Source organism: Rhipicephalus sanguineus, chromosome 4 (genome assembly GCF_013339695.2).
Source record: "Rhipicephalus sanguineus isolate Rsan-2018 chromosome 4, BIME_Rsan_1.4, whole genome shotgun sequence".
In the NCBI taxonomy this organism is placed as follows: Eukaryota; Metazoa; Arthropoda; class Arachnida; order Ixodida; family Ixodidae; genus Rhipicephalus; species Rhipicephalus sanguineus.
Window position 1 is genome coordinate 13,571,493 of NC_051179.1, and position 18,777 is coordinate 13,590,269.

An 18,777-nucleotide genomic window follows, 5' to 3' on the forward strand; every position below is an offset into this window, starting at 1 on the left:
GGTTTTAATATCTTTTTTTCAGAAATAAGCTATACAGGTTGTTAGGTCGTGTTCTTCTTTATTTCGTAATGCATTTTAGTGAATTATTTATTGGTATACATCTACCTTGTCACCAGCAGACATCTGCGGAAGGCACCGCAAAAAACCACCTGCCACAGAGGTCTAGAGGCTGTGAAGTTCGACTGCTGACCCGAAGGTCGCCGGATCGAATCCCGGCCGTGGCGGCTGCATTTCGATAGAGGCAAAATGCTAGAGGCTCATAGGCGTGCGCAGAGTCCCCCTCGGGAAGGGGGGGGGGGGGGGGCAAACGTTCATCGCAGCGCCCTCCCCCCTACTAAGTCGATGTACGAGGTAGATCTTGCGCCCCCCCCCCCTCTTTGGTGACTAGGGGGGTGAATGTATGGGACAGATTTTGCGCCACACCAGCCCCCGTGCGCAAGCCTATGTAGAGGCTCCTGTGCTTAGATTTAGATGCACGTTAAAGAACCTAGGTGGTCAAAATTTCCGGCGTCCCTCATAATCGCATTGTGGTTTTGGGACGTTAAACCCCAACAGTTATTATTACCGCAAAACACTATTACGTTATGGGAAACTGCTGTGGAAATACCAAGGCTGCGTCGCCAGCCTGGCTTCATTCTTGCATCCTTCCGGGGATGCCCAAGCCTCCACCATCAATAAACCGGGTCAAGTTACTTGCAATTGCAAACGCGCAGTCCACAAATGCTATGACTCAACTAGATGATTAAGGGTCGCTTTCAAGTTGATTGACCAGCCACCACGCTCTAGTGGTTATGGTGCTCGACTGCCGACCCGGAGGTCGCGGGATCGAATCCGGGTTGCGGCGGCCACATTTGCGATGGAGGCAAAATGCTGTCGGCCCATGTACTCAGATTTAAGTGCACGTTTAAAGAACCCTAGGTGGTCGAACTTTCCGGAGCCCTCCACTACGGCGTCTGTCATAATCGTATCGTTGTTTTGGGATGTAAAACCCCAACAGTTATTAATTTCAAGTTGATTCGCTGCGAAGAGGGTCCCGACCAAGCTGTCGGTGCACGAGGGCTTACAACTAGGGGTGATGATATTTAGAGCCGAATCGAATAATATTCGAATAGTTTGCGAAGCATTTTGAAGACAGACCTAGAATTCTACAACTTTTCATTTCGAACAAATACTGGCATACCTTAACAAAATGATATTACCGTTGCATTTAACTGACAAAAGATACAGCATTTGTGCAAACTAAGGATAAGCTCGTATACAGTATAGCGGCTCGAGCCTTCGAGGTATTTTTAACTGTAGAATGAACACAGCAGTTACTTCAGTATTCGAGGTGGTATACTGAGACCTAAAAGTTAAATAATGTTTCATGAATCAACATCATGGAACTAATGATGATGGTACACACTTGCTTCGGCGGCACTGGAGTTTAAAGCGAAAATTCCTTCAATCGGTGACGGGTAAAGCTTCGACAGTCCCATAAAAGCTTGAACTGCATGCACCTAGGTAATTCACTCATTAAAAAAAGAAAAATGATCCTTCGTCCGTGCAACTCGCTGTTGGTTTGCGGTGTTCCTGTCGGTGCTGATCATTGGAAAAGTGTTCGAAAAATATTCGGTAATTCGAATGTGCGCTATGCGATTTGTTATTCGACATTTTCTAATATTCGCACGCCCCTACCTACAACAATTTGCGAGATAAACGCAATACGCGCAAGCCCCGCCAGAACGGCCGCTCGAGCAAACATCGCTCATGCGGGCACGCGAGGTGGTCTTCCAGCGTGGCGTGCACGCCATGGGTGTCGGTTCCCACGGACATCGCGTGACGCCTCGCGGACAGCCGAGGTTGCTCTCCCGAAGCGAGCACAGCGCAAACAAGAGGCAGCCGCTGGACGCGCATCGATGCCGGAGCGTGATAGTGAGTGACTGACAGCTTTGTCCGGCACTAAGCCGCTTTCCTGTAGTGGTTTCGTTTTTCAATCTCTTTTTTTTTTTTCTTCTGCGGAGGAAAGCGAGCCTATATCTGTATAGCGCACTGCGCGGACACACTGGCATTTCGTGGGCGCAAGCACTGGCTTGCAATAACAGATCCCGTGAGGATTTCCGAAAGGTACACAGCTTTGCTGCCTTTGGCTTGCTGGGATCGTCGTACGTACACATTTTTTTTCTTTTTGTCTGGCATTTCGGGGATACTTGAACGGCTGTAGTATAGACGAAGATACTGTGTAAATTTTATTAAGACTGTATTCGTTTCTAAACGGTGAAAAAGTAGGTGCGGGCTGCCGGATGATGACAAAAAATATATATAATAAATTTCGCCACTCGGTGCACATGTGCGTAAGCAAAACTGAGCAATGATTTAAGAAGTGATTCTGTATGCATATACATTTCTTTTTTCTGAATAATAGCAGCCGCTTTTCTACTATAGGATCATTGCATGGGCAGAAGCGGTCACCGCAGACAAGCGGCCAGCTCTAAACCCATGAAATTTCTTTTTAATAAAGTTTTATCCTCTTCTACTAGGATCGCATATTTAGCAGTTTTTTTTTCAGCTATCACATGGAAGCTTTGTAGAATTTAATGCTCATCTTGGGGCATACCCTTATAGAGCGCTTTGAGGGGATTACTTACGAGTACTCGGACCAAGAAAATTTTAAAGGCCACGCAATATTTTCTACGCCATGTGCTGACCAGAGTTATTAAGCAAAGCGTAGTAAGCAAAGAGAGCAGGAGAGGGGGATGTGAAGGAGTGGCGCATGCGCGTGTTCGCCGCAGCACTGTTGCACTGTTGTTGTTCGCACACTGTTGTTCCTGCAATAAACGACCAGTGTTTACTTGCAGTCCCATGTGATTGCTTGCACGTGGGACATTCTTCATGATGTACTGTTCTGCTCGATGAGACAGTGGCGTCGTGGTTAGAAGAGCATTGCGCTTCAGTACTGGAGACACAGAGCTTCCTCACACGCGCCACTTCGCCGCCGCCCTTTCCGACGGGCCCCCAAGCGCAGCGGCGTGCGGGCCGCCGGCCAGCGCTGGCTTCATGTTTACATGTTGGCGGTCCTGTTGCTGTTGCAATAAAATATTAGTGGCGGCGCTTGTCATGTGAAAGCGTTCTCTAGGCTCTGGCACATGGAAGAACGCAGAAGTACGTGCGCAGCTTGCTGACGCTAGCCTAGGCAAAGAGGAGACTGTTTCTGCTTACAGTCGCTCCTGGTGGCATGGTAACCAAATAGCTCAAATTCTTATACATCGTCAAGTAAAATGAACTGATTTGAAATAGTCTGCCGGTAAAACGCTCCCGAGACGGCGATCTACAACCTGCGATATCTAGCCAAAACCTGCATCGACCTGCTGAGGGACCCTTTAAAGGTGGTTTCTCCTAGCCACGATACTTACTGCAGGAGAAGTCTACTTTGGTACAGTTACAACTCCTGTGGTGCTGCCTCTGATGTTTCACATAGGAATGCGCACATAGGCGTGCGCACGAAGAGAAGGGGGGGGGGGGGGCGACGGCTCCCCTTGTCACCTAAACGGGGGGGAGGGGCGACGGCTCCCTCAGTTACCTAAAGGAGGGGGGGGGGGGCGCAACGTCTGCCCCATACATTTAGTCAGTCGGACCTGTCCCATCATTGTTTAATGAGCAGGGTTATGACCCGCAAGTTTTTTGACGATAATGGCGGCCCAAGACCCCCTGATGTTGCATTCAAATAACTATTTACTTCCCATTTTTACTCCCGGAAATCCAGGGACCAAAGGCAGATTGTGTGAGGCACGTCATCGCTTCACTTTAATTTTTTCATCCATTGTGAAGCATGTTGTCTTTTGAACACGACCCAATGGGGGGGGGGGGGGGTGGCTGCGACAAAACTTCGCCCCCCCCCCCCCCCCCAAATGGAGAACCCTGCGCATAAGAACGAGCAGCCATTGAGGTTGCGTCGTCGACAGCTCGTTCATTATGGCTGATTTGGTGCCGATATCGTCCTTCCATTTTCTTCTCCGCCGCAATTTCTTGCCTAATAACTAGGGGTGTGCGAATATTCGAAAGTTTCGCATATTCGTCGAATATTACATTCGATATGTTCGTATTCGATTCGAAAATCGTGTATTCGAGAAGTTTCGAATATTCGATAACTTAGAATATTCGAAAAATTCGAATATGCGATTCGATTATCATGCATAAAATAACTCGTCTTCCACATTTCTGCTGCGTTCGTATCGCTAAAAACGTTGCCGAGAGGAGCGATAAACATCGTAAATACACGGAGGCACGATATCTGCCTGCGACGAGTGCCCCAATACGTATGATTTATTGCTGGTGCATCTCCGACGTGCAGCGCTGTTGGCGATCATGTAACCGTACATTTTCAATATTATGCGGCCGTAATGTGCCGCACTACCACTCGTTCACTATGCGGGACCACTTCTGAAGAAAGACAGTGACCCACGTGACTGGTGGCGGACTGTAGGCACCTTGAGATACCCCAGTCTGGCAAAGCTTTGCCCCATGTAACTCCCTATACCAGCCACTTCTGTTCCAAGCGAGCGTGCCTTTACAGTGGCAGGGGGGGGGGGGGGGGGGCGTTGTCTCTGTTACAAGGGAGCGCCTGCTGCCTGATCATGTGGAGCAACTCATATTTCTTCATGATAACATGTATTCATTACTTTCATTGTGCCGTGATATTTGCTTGTGTTGTGATGTGCATTGTGCTAGCCTGGACATTGTGTTCTGGAGCACGGTGTTAGAAGTATCGTGTTTCTGGAGATAGCAGTGCATGTTGTGTTGCCAGTCAGACTGTTAATGTTTTTTTTTTTTTTCAAATAGCTACGTGTTAAATGAAATATTGTTACTGTGGAGGCATTTTTTCTTTGATATTTGATATTCGATTCGATATCCGAAGGTGGATATTCGTATTCGATTCGTATTCGAAAAATTTCATATTCGCACACCCCTACTAATATAATAACCTTTTGTGGCGTTCGCTATGTAAATACTCGTTTAACATTATATACCGTGCGCCGCAGCACGACGCGCAGTGTATCTCACCGTCGTAGATAGGTCAAAGCTGGACGTCCATATCGTAGAAGTTGTTCTCGTCGGCGTCGGTCTGCGTGGCAATGCTGGCTCGGCTACTTGTCGAGACCAACGAACAGGCAGACCGCTGCTTGTCGCTCATCTCGTAGTCAACTGCAATGGACGGCAAAAAGAACGTCGCGTTCAGCACTTCTGGCTTAATTCCAGTTTAGTTGTACGCGCTGGCAAAGTAGGGTTGAAAGCGAAATTGCCCAGCCTGAGGCCACGCTGTTCGTCTAATGTTCAAACCATAGAGTTTCTATGGTTCAAACAGCATGGCGATAGCTGCAGCCAGCAGCAAACTAAGCGATGTTCGTGCACCATCCGAAATAGCAGGTATACGGCCATTACATAAGTATAAACATATATTTTCTAGCAAAAAACCCGCACCCTCAACAGCGATTCGCGGAAAATTTTCTAAAAATGATCCCTGCGTATTGCTGTGAAGCTAGCTTCGTTGTACAGCTGTGAAGCACTACCGTGAAGCCATCTTTGCAAACCGGAATTTGTGTTTTTTGTTTTGACTTTAGCTCAATCTTTAAAAACAATTGTGCGGGTTATACTAGAGAAAATACAAAAATATAAATGTCGTGATTATAATAACACTCATGTATATATTCAATCTTTTCAACAACAAACGGCGTAGTTGACGGCGTTTAACACGTCAGTCAACCTATCCGTCACAACGCGACGGATGGGTTGGCACTGCATTATGAGCTGCTCATGATGCAGTTCCAGGGAGCTGCTTGTGTGCTCAATGTTTTAAGGACTCTCTATCCTGCCTTTTCTTTTTTCCTTCCTTCTTCCTAACGAGATTAAGCAAGTGCTCAACTAGAGTGTACTCAATGAGCTCTGAGGTCGCACCGTGGCTAGATGATGGTTTATTCGCGTCTATCGCGCTATTGGGACCGGGTCACCCCGCAGTTTCATCGTAGTATACACCTATAGCGAGCGGAGACGCGACATTAAACTCAAGTTATTTGACAAAGCCCCAAATAAAAACGCGGTAACGTCAAATGTCTGCTGCCAACGAGAACGGTGGTTATAGAAATTACCGCGCCTGCTCTAGTGGGCGCGTTAAGTGCGACGCGTAAACGCGCTCACCGTCAGACTGCGTGGCCGACTCGACGCGGTTCTTGAGCGTGCCGTACTTGGCCATCATGGACTGGCGCACGTTCTTCTCCGGATGAAGCACGATGATGTACAGCTTGGGGAAGAAGAAGCAGATGAGGGTGACGGTGCCGCTCAGCGAGACGGCCATCGCCATGCTGGTAAGGTTCAGGTTTACATGGCGCCAGGTGGTCAGGTATATGGGCAGGAAGGCCAGCCAGATGACGCACGTGGTGTACATGGCGAAGCCGATGTACTTGGACTCGTTGAACGCCTCCGGGATCTTGCGCGTCAGCACCGCGTAGACGGTGCACACAATGACGAGCATGAAGGGGTAGATGAGCGACAGCGTGTACCCGATAAGGTTCACCGACGCCAGGCACACGAGCAAGTTGTCCTCGCGCGTCGGATGGTGGTGGACGGCGCGCGGCGGGTTCAACGCTAGCCACACGGTCGCCACCAGGCCCTGCACCGACACCAGGGCGCCGCACAGCGCCAGCTGCGAACGCGGCGATATGCAGCCGGGCCGCTGAGCCGACCGGCGGCCCGCGTGGAAGATCCGGTGGATGCGCACCGCCTTGGCAAGCACCGCCGAGTACACGACGGCGAAGCACAGGCCCAGCGCGGCGCGCTGCGCTCCACACACCACCGGGCTGGGCCGTTGCACGAGCAGTAGCGCCGTGCCCTGGCACATGCAGATACCGCCGAGCAGCACGAAGCAGAGCTCGCGGCCGGAGGCGCGAACCACCGGCGTGTCGATGTGCTTGAGGAACACGAACAGCGTGGCCGCCGTGAAGACGGTGCCGAGCGCAGCGAGCACCAGCGTGGCCACGGCCAGCGGCGACGATGGGCTCATGTGCGACTCCGGCACCGGCACACAGCGCTCGTGGTGCACGTCCGGCAGCGTGCCGGGCGCGCAGTCGGCGCACACGCCGTTCTCGGCTGCGAACGTGTAGCCTGAGCAGCGCACGCAGTGCCAGCAGCACTGCTCGTTATCCACCATCTTCTGCGCTGAGCCGCGTGGGCATGGGTCGCTGCACACCGAACGCGGCAGCTCGCTCGAGCCCAGCCGAAACTGTAGCTCGGCTAGCTGCAAGTGCAGCGTGCCATCCACGTACGTTCCAACGCGCACCCAGCGGTACTTGCCGGGCTCGACTTGCTTGAAGTGCAGTATGTTGTAGCGCGCCGGGCCGTCTCCGCTACTGGAGAAGCGGAAGTGGTCCTTGCTCAGACCTGCGCCACGAGGACCACATGTAAGGATGACTGCCTTATTTCAGAAACATAATGTTCTACTGAGACAAATTTTATATACGAAGCTAATCAACAGTGGTAGAATAAGAGATGTCTAAACTGGCCATACGTCTAGATAAGTCCCAAAACTAAATAAAAAGGTCTTCCTCCTCCACTGGGCTCGTTCGGAGGATTCGTCCCAATCGGGACACGTTAGATAATAGGCGCTCGTTCTCAGAGTCTATATGCTAATGGACATAGTTGCTGTAAAATAACTTGTTGCTGGGCTAGTTGGTAAACCATTTCAAAAATTATTTGAGCGTGAACACGCGGCAAATTCACACACGCACACACCCACACATTCAGGCACAAAACACGTACAGCGCTGAACGTGTTCGGTGCCTGAATGTGTGGGTTTGTGCATGTGTGAATGTACCATGTGTTTGCGCTCAAATATTTTTGAAATACTTGCTTTATAATCAAGATTTTACACACGCATTCGATACCAGAAAGACAGTCCTATCTTCTTTCTTGTGTCTGTTGCAATATAGATTCGCCGATGTGTGCAGCTGTGTATATGTAGAGTGTACACCTATCTGCGCGTTATACTATGCTCCATCTCAGAAGTTCCCTTCAGCACTGTGAAGGCTACAGGGCCCCTTAGCCAATAGGAAGGGCGATTAGCCCCTCCACATGTATTCATCCGCGCCGTGTCCTATGCTGACGTACCTGGCGTCTTCTCGCATGCGTAGGGCGAGTAAAACGAACAGACGGCATCGCTGAAAAAAAGAATGGCTGCACCCATCGCAGCTGGTGCCCTCAACTTCGCATTTATCAAGTCGCCATCGTACGCTGTGTGACCCGTAAGTTACAAACTGACACTTGTATTTGCTTTAGGTTAATGTGCTGATGCTTAGACAGCAATGTAATCGTGACTATATTGCGCTAATTCCAAGAACCATTATGAAATTATCGGCGCATTAGGCTTATGAGGCGTGGCTAAGCAAACAGCTGATCTCGCAAGTAACGACAAAATATACCTGATGCTTCGCCCTCCGCGTGAGATGGCGCAAAGCGATAGCTGATTTCACCATTTCTTTGTTGCTGCCAGCGTAGTGGGCAATTAGCAAGCGCAAGTTCGAATCGAAGCGGGCGGTCGCGTCTGCATGGGCGCTGCCATGTTGATTTGTAACCACAGTTGCCGGCGGTTACTGATACAGCAATTAAAGGCGCGCGACATATATGCGAAGAAGAATAAGCATGCTACGCACTGATGTGACGTAACACGTGCCAGTAAAACAATTTTATTTCTAAAATAAGGTACCGCCCGTTTCATGGCCGATCCCCCGCGATGGGTTGAGCCAAGTGGCTGAGGATCAACCAACAACCAACACGTGCCAAACAAGCGCAAATGTCTGTAAGGTAATAATACCTGGAACTATGTTTTGCTGCGCAAGCGTGTGGCTTGCTTACACCCCGTAGCCTTGGTAGTGCTGAACGGTAGTGGTGAGATGGAGTATAGAGTGTTTGCTCATTTCCCAATCAGCAAACCCATCTTTCTTGCTTTTTCAGCGTACCCGTTGCTTCTGCCTTTCGAAACCGCCGTGGATATAAGGGACACGGTGCCCTTACAGAGGTACGCGCAGTTCACTATTTGCCGAATTTAAATAGATTCAATCGGGTATATGTTCTTGTCCTTACGATTAAAAAAAAAGAAAAAGAAAAGAAACTGTGGTACAGTTCTCTTCGAGATTGTGGTAATGTCCTCTTTTCACTTTGAAGCTTCTACATGAAGTGTTTGCTCTAAATTTCTGACGTACACGCATAGCATGCTTGTCTAAGGGCCAAAAATGTGAGAGCTTTAGGTCCAGCCTTTCTTAGGCAAACTTGAGTGAAAGCGATAGATGGGCTCGTTCGGACGCCATTGATGAGATTCGAACAAAACCAGTTGTTTCAGTTAAAGGGTGGAAAGTTTTAGTGACTCCCTCTGGGTTTCCAGAATCGTGGACTAGTTCTTTTTTATTTTTTGCTCTTATAAATGGCACATTTGCAGAATATCAGCTGCCACACTTAGAAACAGCCAATGTGATGGCAATTAATGGCGCCCCTTTTCTTGTTCAGTCATTATAACGTCTAGTATGCGATTAAAAAGCAATATTTTTTTAAAATATCACATGTATGTACCAACAGCATCATATCAGTGTATGTGGACCATCTTCTCTACTTTCCTTTCTCTGAAAGAGGGGGAGAAGGTGCCACTGATGTGGCATCGTAAGGTGGCAGTGGCATAGCTAGACGGATAGTTCGGGGTGCTCAACCCCCCCCCCCCCAATTTCTTCTTTACATTTTACGTGTATATGCACGCGCACACGTACAAAAACGCGCACAAACGTGCATAAAAGGGAGGTCGGAGGCAGGGGCGTAGCCAGAAATTTTTTTCGAGGGGGGAGGGGGGTTCAACCATATTTTATGTATGTTTGTGCGTGCGTTTGTATGTGTGCGCGTATATATACGCAAGCAAAATTGAAAAATTTCGGGGGGGGGGGGGTTGAACCCCCCCCCCCCTGGCTACGCCCTGGTCGGAGGGAAGGGAAAGCCCGCCCCGAATCAACTTCGCTGGACTTAAAATAAAGCTTGATTCATTCGTTGAATGGGTAAAGAAACCTTACAACGCAATTGCATTTTTTATGGCTGTGCAATATTTTTTCTATATTTTGCTGTGTTTTAAATGTACATGAAAAGGTGTTCTTAATTACAATGATGGTATTCTTTAAAATCTTGAATTGTATATTATTTGCACTGTTTCAAAGTACCCAGTGACGTAAAGGGATTCAATATCACTATTTTATCGTCGCTAAATTTATCACTATTGCTGCAGTTTGTATACGGTCCTCAGGGGTGCTATGCAGGATGGCCCGGGTTCGGCGAAACTCGGGATATTTCCGAGCTCTGACGACACCCCTTTTGAACGAGCTAATAGTACGAGAAGGTGAAATCCATCCCTCAGCGCGCGCTCCGTTCCATTGGTTACGATGGAACGCGGCGTCACGTCAAGGGCGGTCGAGAAGATTGGGTGGTGTCGTGAAACTTCTTTCATTTGTTTGTCGTTCCACTGAGTGCAGAAGTGCACCCATGCAAGGAAAGTGTCAGAAAGCTCTACTAACTATATTTTTATGTGTGCGCGGGCCGTTTGAATTCATTTTAAAGCGTTTAACGTCTGCACTAAGTATCCTTTAGGATAATCAGCACCGTGTCCTCTGATATAAGTTCCGACCGAGCGCCTTATAACACGGCTGCTAGCGCTAAGCGCCGAGGCCACGTGTATAATCACCATGGTCTGCCTGTACTACATTCTAGCGCGTTGCTCGGCCGGCGCGCGCCCTCGTCGTTCTCTTCTTCATCGTCTGCTCGCTCCCAGAGCACGTGCGCCCGGCTGACTAGCTAATTGGCTGGGCGGTATACCTAACTAAGTCAGGACGTGCTATGACGAAGCTGATTAGGCCAAATCATGCGAAGGCCGAGCTAACTAAGCCACGTCTTACTAAGACCATGCTAATGAAGTCGTGTAAAGCTAGGAACAAGGTAATTAAGATCATGCTAATTAACACGCCGCAAATTTGGAGAATGTAATTAAAACCAAGATAATCAAGACCTTACTCATCGAGATCGTGTTAATTAGGATCGTTCTAATTAGGATTATGCTAATTACATCTGTACTATTCAGGAACTTGCGAATTAAACCTGAATAATTAATGCCGTGGTAATTAAGACAATATAAATTAATGTTAACTAACATGGCGCTAATTAGGAGCGTGTTAATTAGGATCGTGCTGATTGGTATTATGCTAATTACCTCTGCACTATTCAGGACCTTGCGAAATCAACCTGAGTCATTAATGCCGCTGTAATTAGAACATCAACAATTAGTGCTAATTAACACGACGCTAATTAGGAGCGTGTACTTAAAACCGATATAATGAAGACCTTACTCACCGAGGTCGTGTTAATTAGGATCGTGCTAATTAGAATTATGCTAATTACTTCTGTGCTATTCAGGACCTTGCGAATTAAACCTGGGTAATTAATGTCGTGGTAATTAAACATTAACAATTAAGAAAGGACATTCAATATCATGTTAGTTAACACCTTCCTAATCAATAGCACGAATATTGAAACCGAACTGATACGGTCATTACTCCGAAGCAAAACAAGCATAGTGAGTAGACGAGCCACGTAAAAAGCTGGAAGAAGCTAGGTGACCACAAGCTCCTCCGGTTGCTCCAGCCTTCGCACAAGTAGAGCAAGCTGACCAAATTATTTTATATGCAAAGAAGCTGCTGAGTAGCGTCCACCGCATAAAACACTTGACAAGCACACCGGCACTATGACAGTTACGAGTTGAACTGGGGCCTTTTCGGAATCAACGAGTTTGTGCCCGAGTTCGCGCGTCAATCAATTTGATTGACAGACGCCCGCGGCGAAGAGCGGGTCCGCCCACCGCGTTTCCTCTTGCAGAGAAACAGTGCTCACGACGCAACGCCAGCGAGCGGCACGATTCATCTATGAGCCTAATCGCACAGACTATGCACACAGGCACGAAGAACTAAAGGTTATATCATCACGTGGGTACGATGCCTCGCATTTACTTTCACCGCTCTCATGACGTACCACTCACAGTTATGAAGCAAGCGCCCCTGGTGGGATTTTCGGCGAGAACTGTTTACTTGTTTACTATTTACTTGTTTGTGAAGGCATTGTTTCTGCCGATTTGCTTCTGCAGAAAAATCTTCAGACGTGTTATGTAAGTATAGCAGTAACCTGTCCGTTTATTTATCTGTAATATTCCAGAGAAGCGAAACGAGCTGCACCAGAGTGCTGCGCGTGCGCCCTTGTTGCCTTCGAGAGTGGAAATTTCCATGCTGCAGGTGGAACGAAAGAATTTTTCGAAAAAGGACAAACGCCCACGAACACGCCCGTGGGAGGCGCGATGATCAGTTGGCAAAAAGATAGCGCGACAATCACGCTGACGTCGCTGCACTGTCAAAATGTTGACTGAGTGGCGGCGCTGACGCGTTCGCACGCGGTGTTCCTTTGAAAACCACCGCAAATGCCGCACGTGCGTACGTGACGCCGTGCTCGTTCTTGTAGCCGTTTTTATCAACGCTGCTATCGCGTGCTCCGCACTGTCTTCCTGTCATGACCGCCGTAATGCAAGCTCGGAGCAAACTCGTGTGCCCGAGAAGCTCGGGCCATCCTGCATAGCACCCCAGGTGCCCTTAAGTTGGCCATGACAACTTTTTTTTTTCATGGAGGACCCCCACCTTTGCGTTGGAAATACTGTGCTCTGAAATACACCTTCGGCAGGTAAGAAAGGGAATTTGAGGGCTCGTTTTTTTTTTGTTCGACACAACTTTAATGAATACCAACAGACAGTGAAGCCAATGAAGAGGTGTGCATTTATTTGCGGAAAACACTGTTTTGTTAGCTTCCATTGTCGGTTGCACTGTTACTGTTTAAATATATTCTCTTTTATATTACCTTTTGTACAATACCTTCGCGCACTATGTCTTGCTTTTTTGTATATTTTACATTTTTATGTTCGTAAGTTCAGTTGCAGCTTCTGTACTGATCGATGTTTTACCGACGTATAGTTATCTCTATTATGTATTTGCTGTAGTGCCCCCTTACTCAATGCCCCACGAGGGCCCTGTAAGGTACTGATAAATAAATAAATAAATAAATAAATAAATAAATAAATAAATATGAAGAAATTGAAGTGGACGAGAAGACAACTTGCCGCCGGCAGTGACCGAACCTGCAACCTTCGGATAACGCGTCCGGTTCTCCGCCAATAGAACTGAGCTACAGCGGCGGTCGTCCTCCCGTCCACTTTATCGGGTATTTCTGTGCGTGTAAACGTGGTAGTGATAATCAGCGCCGCTCGTATCCACGAAGGTGAATGTGGACGACGTAAAACTTTACCGCGTTGAGTAATTGAGAACGGCAATCGTCAGGAGGCGCACCTTGGAACGTGACGTTCTTCAGGTAGGAGAGCAGGTCTGTGCCGTTGACGGGCCGCATGCTGTCGCAGAGGCCGCTGATGTTGCCGCATATCTCCTCGTGCATCCTGCGAAGCGCGTACGCGAAGGCGAGCACCGCGTTGCTGACGAACTGCAGCTGCGCCTCGAGCTTGTACGCCTTGTTGTCGCTGATGCGCTCCTCGCCCGTGCAGCTCCTCGGGTGGTGCTGGTTGAACGGCGTCACCAGGCTTCCGTTCCATTTGCACCTGCACCGAGCACAGGCCGTAACAAACACACACACTCGCACACACGTGGACGATGAAGTTGCCTAGCTGGCTAACGCTACTAGTACCATAGCAACGAACAGGTACTCCTAGCCACAGTTTTCTCGTGTTTTATTATTTATTAATATTTATAATACTGCCAGTTTCTACATTTGGACCATAGCAGGTGAGCGTGCAACAGGGCACATCGCATTTCCGAGTGCAGTTGTATACCATGTGTAGAAATGACACCATACATGTGCCTACGCAGTGAAGTCTAGTAGAACAATGTATCGAATGTTTAAATCGTAGTTAACTCTAATACAACATAAGTATTTGCAACCTAACAATCCAACCTAATAACGTCTAATAAAACATAACAAATTCATATAAACAACAGTAAGAACAATTTTAATAAACGGGAAACTTTTTTTAGTCGTTAGTGCTTATTCTATAGCATAACAAAAGGTTGATGGCGATTCAACTTTTGCTATTATTGAGTCAAGACGGTTCCACACCCTAACCGCAGTAGGGAAGAATGAATGTATAAATGTGTCACTGTTGCAAAAGTATTCAGCTAGCGTTTTATTATGTTTTATTACCTATGCGGCATTTGTTTCTGGGAACACGAAAGTTTCATTCAGTGAACTGGGAGCACGAAAACGAAGGACGACGAAGGACTACGCAACACTAAACTTTTTCCGCGCTCCCGGTTCACTGAATGAATATGTACCAACTTAATTATCGATCCCTTTACAACATGAAAGTTTTATTTATAGTGTGGCAATTCGGAGACAGTGTCTGCTGTGTGAACATCTTTATGAACTGTTCTGTGACGTGTGCACATTTCGTGTGTGTGAACATTTATAACGTGTGAACTCTCGTCTTGCGTGAACGCTTATATTGTAGTACCTAGATTAGGCACGTGAATGTCCATTCATGTTTTCATCTCGTTTTGCGATTGTTGACTGTCTCGTGAGAGACGTGGAGTAGCCAGAGCCACACACAGACACCAACGTCTCCTTCAGGACATTTATTTAAAAAAAGCAATAAACGTCACTTTCGTAATGCAATGAACGGCGCTTGACTTCGCATATGCCTGCAGATTCGTATTGCTAACATGAACTGAGCAGATGCGCATCGCCTTCTTGCAGGTGACTACTAGAGTGAAGAAAATGTGATTTCATTTCTGCACAGTGCATCATGCCGCGCAAGGAATACAGCAAAAGTCGTCTTGAGTAAATGTCCTAACCTTGCAGAAGCGTATATAAATTTCCGGCGAAGCTGTCGTTTGCGAGCACTTCCATTAAAAATTTCTGTTGCATATAACTGAATCAGTCTTCAAAAGGTTGCACGAATTTCGCTATTTACTTTAAGCTAAAGGTCTCCCGTCTGTTCACCAGCACGTGCTCCTCATAAGCACAACTGCCATAATGTTGCCCTAATTTTCACGAAGTTTGACCCAGCTGTCCTTGCAGGAGCTGCAAATTTGCGTTGCTCTCGAGCCCTTGCGTAAGTGAATATCCGCTAAGGCCGTAATTATAATCTCCACGTTATGGACTTTTCGAACGCGTCTCACATAACGCTTGACCCATTTTCTTGAAAAATAAACACAAATAGTGAAAATGTCGACTCGTTTAGTTCGCCGAGGTGTCAGTGGGCACATCGTATTACCCGTGCAAAAAGAAGCAAGCGAGTGTTAAGTAATTATTTGCAAAGCTCGTAATTATTCCAGGAGTTGTTTGTTTTTCCCACGTCTCACCCCTAATATGGTCCCCAGTTCTGCCGAATGTAAACTCGGTGTCGCGTATGCAGTTTTATTAAGACGTTGGGAAACATTGCGGATAATTTTTCGTGCACTTTCTAAACAAATATTTCGCTATAGGCTGTAAAATATCATTTTTTTTCCCTTACCACGCGCGTTAGTCACAGTATTTCTTTCATTTTATCAACTTTGCTGCAGCGATTGCGAAACTCTCCAAGACAGTGCGCTAAATTCTACGTCGTTCGCATGTAACCTGATGTAAACAAATGTAACTCACCGCACGCACGCACGCACACACACACACGCACACACACACACACACACACACACATACACTCCAGCTACCAAGTCACATACCTGAAATACATGAGGGGTGGTTGACGTCACGTAAATGAGCAAATGCGATTGGGTGGGGCATGTACGCAACTTCTGTCTGGGTGGGGCAGCGATGGCTGTGGACGGAGCTTATATATGTTCTTAGGTTGTCACCGACAATAGAGGCCAAGGAAACTAAATATGGTGCGTCGTTTATAGAGCAAAAGTATGGGGAGTACACTTATTCATCACACAAAACAGATCAAGACAACACAGACACCGGCGTTTGTGTTGTCTTGACTTCTTTTGTCTTTTTTTTGTCCGCGTTTGCGCGCCGAGCTTCTTTTATGGTGAACCATCGCCAACTAGCTCAACTTTCTGTGATTGAAAACACGCATATCCAGAAATAATTTTGAAAGGACGTAATTAAGCTGCAAGCTCCAAACTTAGTGTTGAGTTCGCCTATGGTGCGGTCGCGGCATTTTCTATTTATAATATTGTCGCTACCCACTCGCTCTTCATAGAAGCGATGAATAGCACAAGCGTATCATATGTCGTCTATAAACAAGTACAAAATGAGGCTTCGGCTTTATATTCACGTAGCCTCCAAAAAACTGACGTACTTCAATACTTGCCTGCCCATCGCCACTATCGTGTTCCAATTTTTTGTTTTTTCGGTATATGGACTTCGCGTATAACCTAATTCTTCTAAAGCACCGTAAAAAAACGCGTATAACGTTTCCAAACGTGTCTAGTCGCGCTAACAGCTTCGGTACAAAAAAAGAAAAAAAAAACGGAAAACTTTGGAAGGCACATAACGCTAACTTTTCCGTCGTCGACCGCCGAATTTGATACCGCATAAAGCAAGCCACTTAGCAGAGAGTATCTGCATCCTTTCATTGCCTTCTTTTGATCTTTTACTACCTCTCTCTTTCTGGCTGGCTATGAAATGGAACGTAGATAACCGAACACGCGCTATTTCGACATCGCAGCACTGTTTTGTATGCCTTGCATAGACAGATCCCGCGAAACTAAATTTATATAGTCTGAAATCCTTCTATTAGACGTAGCGGCACGGCACTATCTATATTCGTTTCCCCAGACGTGAATAATCATTCTTTATATAAGGCAACTAAAAAAGAACGATCAGAAAAATAAGAAAAACTAATGAAAAATTTTTGAATAAAGTGAACAGAGACATGCTACGTATTCGAACTGGGGTTTTTAATAAGCGCGCTTAATTCTGGTCAGTCGGAATAATTTGGAAGTCGCTTACCGTTTTTCGCACACTATAAGCGAAGCGCATAAATACTGGACAAAAATTTGCTGACGCTACTTTATGCTAGGCCACATTTTTCGAGGCGCCAGCGTCCAGCGTCCAGAAAAGAACTCGATTTGCTAATGGCTGAGGTAATGAAGCAGCGCTCGCTGGGAGCGTTTAATTATTAATGACATATCGCAGGTCGCAGTAACAGTCCGCGCGGGTCTTGTTTGGGACTTTTGCCGAAAGGAACACCTGCTGCGAAGCGAAACTCACGCAACATTGATTTCTGCTTCACTGGTATGTGTATGTATATATATAGGCGCCGTGTGGACATCGCCCATACGGTGATTCCTCGCCTAACTGCGTGTAACTTTCCTTGGCGACTTTTGGCCCTAACGTCAGTGCGTCGAATCACCGTACCGCGCTGTACCACCGTACCACCCGTACCGCCACAGTGTACCACCGTAGCACCATCAGCGCGTTGCCGCCGTGGGCATGCGCACGAATAGAGCGAAAGGGGGGGGGGGGGGGTCGCCCCTCCCCTTATATGCTGCATTGTTTTGATACCTCCGAAATCTGATTTAAGCGTCCGAAAATAGCTTGCAGTATACTGTACCGCTTGTTGTACACACCGAAAAATGTTCACTTAGTTCTTCAAGCTAATTTACCACTAAATAGCTAGCTATAGACTACTGACGGTTAGTTACTACTGACGTAATGTATTTACATATGTAATCTTCATAATCAGAAATTATTGTTTACAGGTATTTACCCTTCTTTTTTTATTTTTTGGCCGAGGAACCGGCGGTTTGCCATAAGAATGTTAACAGGATCGCTACATCGATGTCGGTAGAAACCAGTAGGTGTCAACCATATTCAACGTGACATCTAGAGGAAGAGATGAAACTGGTCAGGTTATGTAATGCGTACGTACAGATAACCAACGGCATATTACAATTACAGAATGGGATTGGAAAATCAGTAGATAGTAGACAGAGAGAACAATGCGGGGTAATAAATTGAGGAAAGTTGTACGCATATATAGTGTCAGCTAGCGTATACGACGCGAGTGATTGGCTATTGCACCGGAAAAAGGCCGTCTAACTGCGATGTACATGGTGATGGTGGTGTCATCGCTGACAACACCTGTACGTGAGCGAGAAATGTTAATGGCACCGCCAGTTTTCAGCCACTAAGCTGCATTTTGCATTGTAGTATAAACGATTAATTCGTCCAATAGTTGATCTGTACGAGGAACTTGAAGCCATAGACGTTGACGTTGTGGAAGCCATAGTTGACGTTGTGGCTGCCCACTACGTCGTTCAATTCATTGAATAATTATTTTTTATTAACTTCATTCTCTTTCAGTAGCTCTATGTTACTGGTGATAATAGAAAAACGCACCGCATGCGCTTCAATGTGATGCATCGAATTACATTTCTTTGGCAGCGGTTGCCTATGCAACGTTCAAACGTTGCACACGAGCGAGACGATGAAGCTTGATGAGCTAATGGGGTACAATTATTAGAGGTCGGCTTTTTAGGCACTAAAAAAGCTCGTCTTAGGCGCCAGAAATAGGCAAGCAAAACAACGTTTTTAAGGCTTCCAAAATCGCAAATGTAGGTACAATAAATTTCCACATAAATGCAAATAATTTCAAACGAAGACGTGCGCGACCTCTGTCTACGACAGAAAAGCGAAGATGTTATTGCTTAGGATGGCACAAAGGCGCCAACAGGTGAG

At 46.9% G+C, this 18,777-nt stretch overlaps 1 protein-coding gene across 2 annotated transcripts in view; it reads right to left on the minus strand.

Moving 5' to 3' along the window:
* The window catches only part of LOC119389432 (metabotropic glutamate receptor 3), a 36,361-nt gene that overhangs the window by 955 nt on the left and 16,629 nt on the right, over nt 1-18,777 (minus strand). Inside the window, exons 6-8 of one of the 2 annotated variants that reach the window (XM_037656677.2) lie at nt 13,431-13,693; nt 6,172-7,410; nt 5,041-5,181 (exon numbers count right to left, since the gene is read on the minus strand). In XM_037656677.2, coding sequence (XP_037512605.1) covers nt 5,054-5,181; nt 6,172-7,410; nt 13,431-13,693 — 1,630 coding nt within the window. In that variant the 3' untranslated portion in view covers nt 5,041-5,053. Of the gene's footprint in view, nt 1-5,030; nt 5,182-6,171; nt 7,411-13,430; nt 13,694-18,777 lie in introns of both variants that reach the window. The other variant, XM_049414425.1, reaches the window with a different exon arrangement.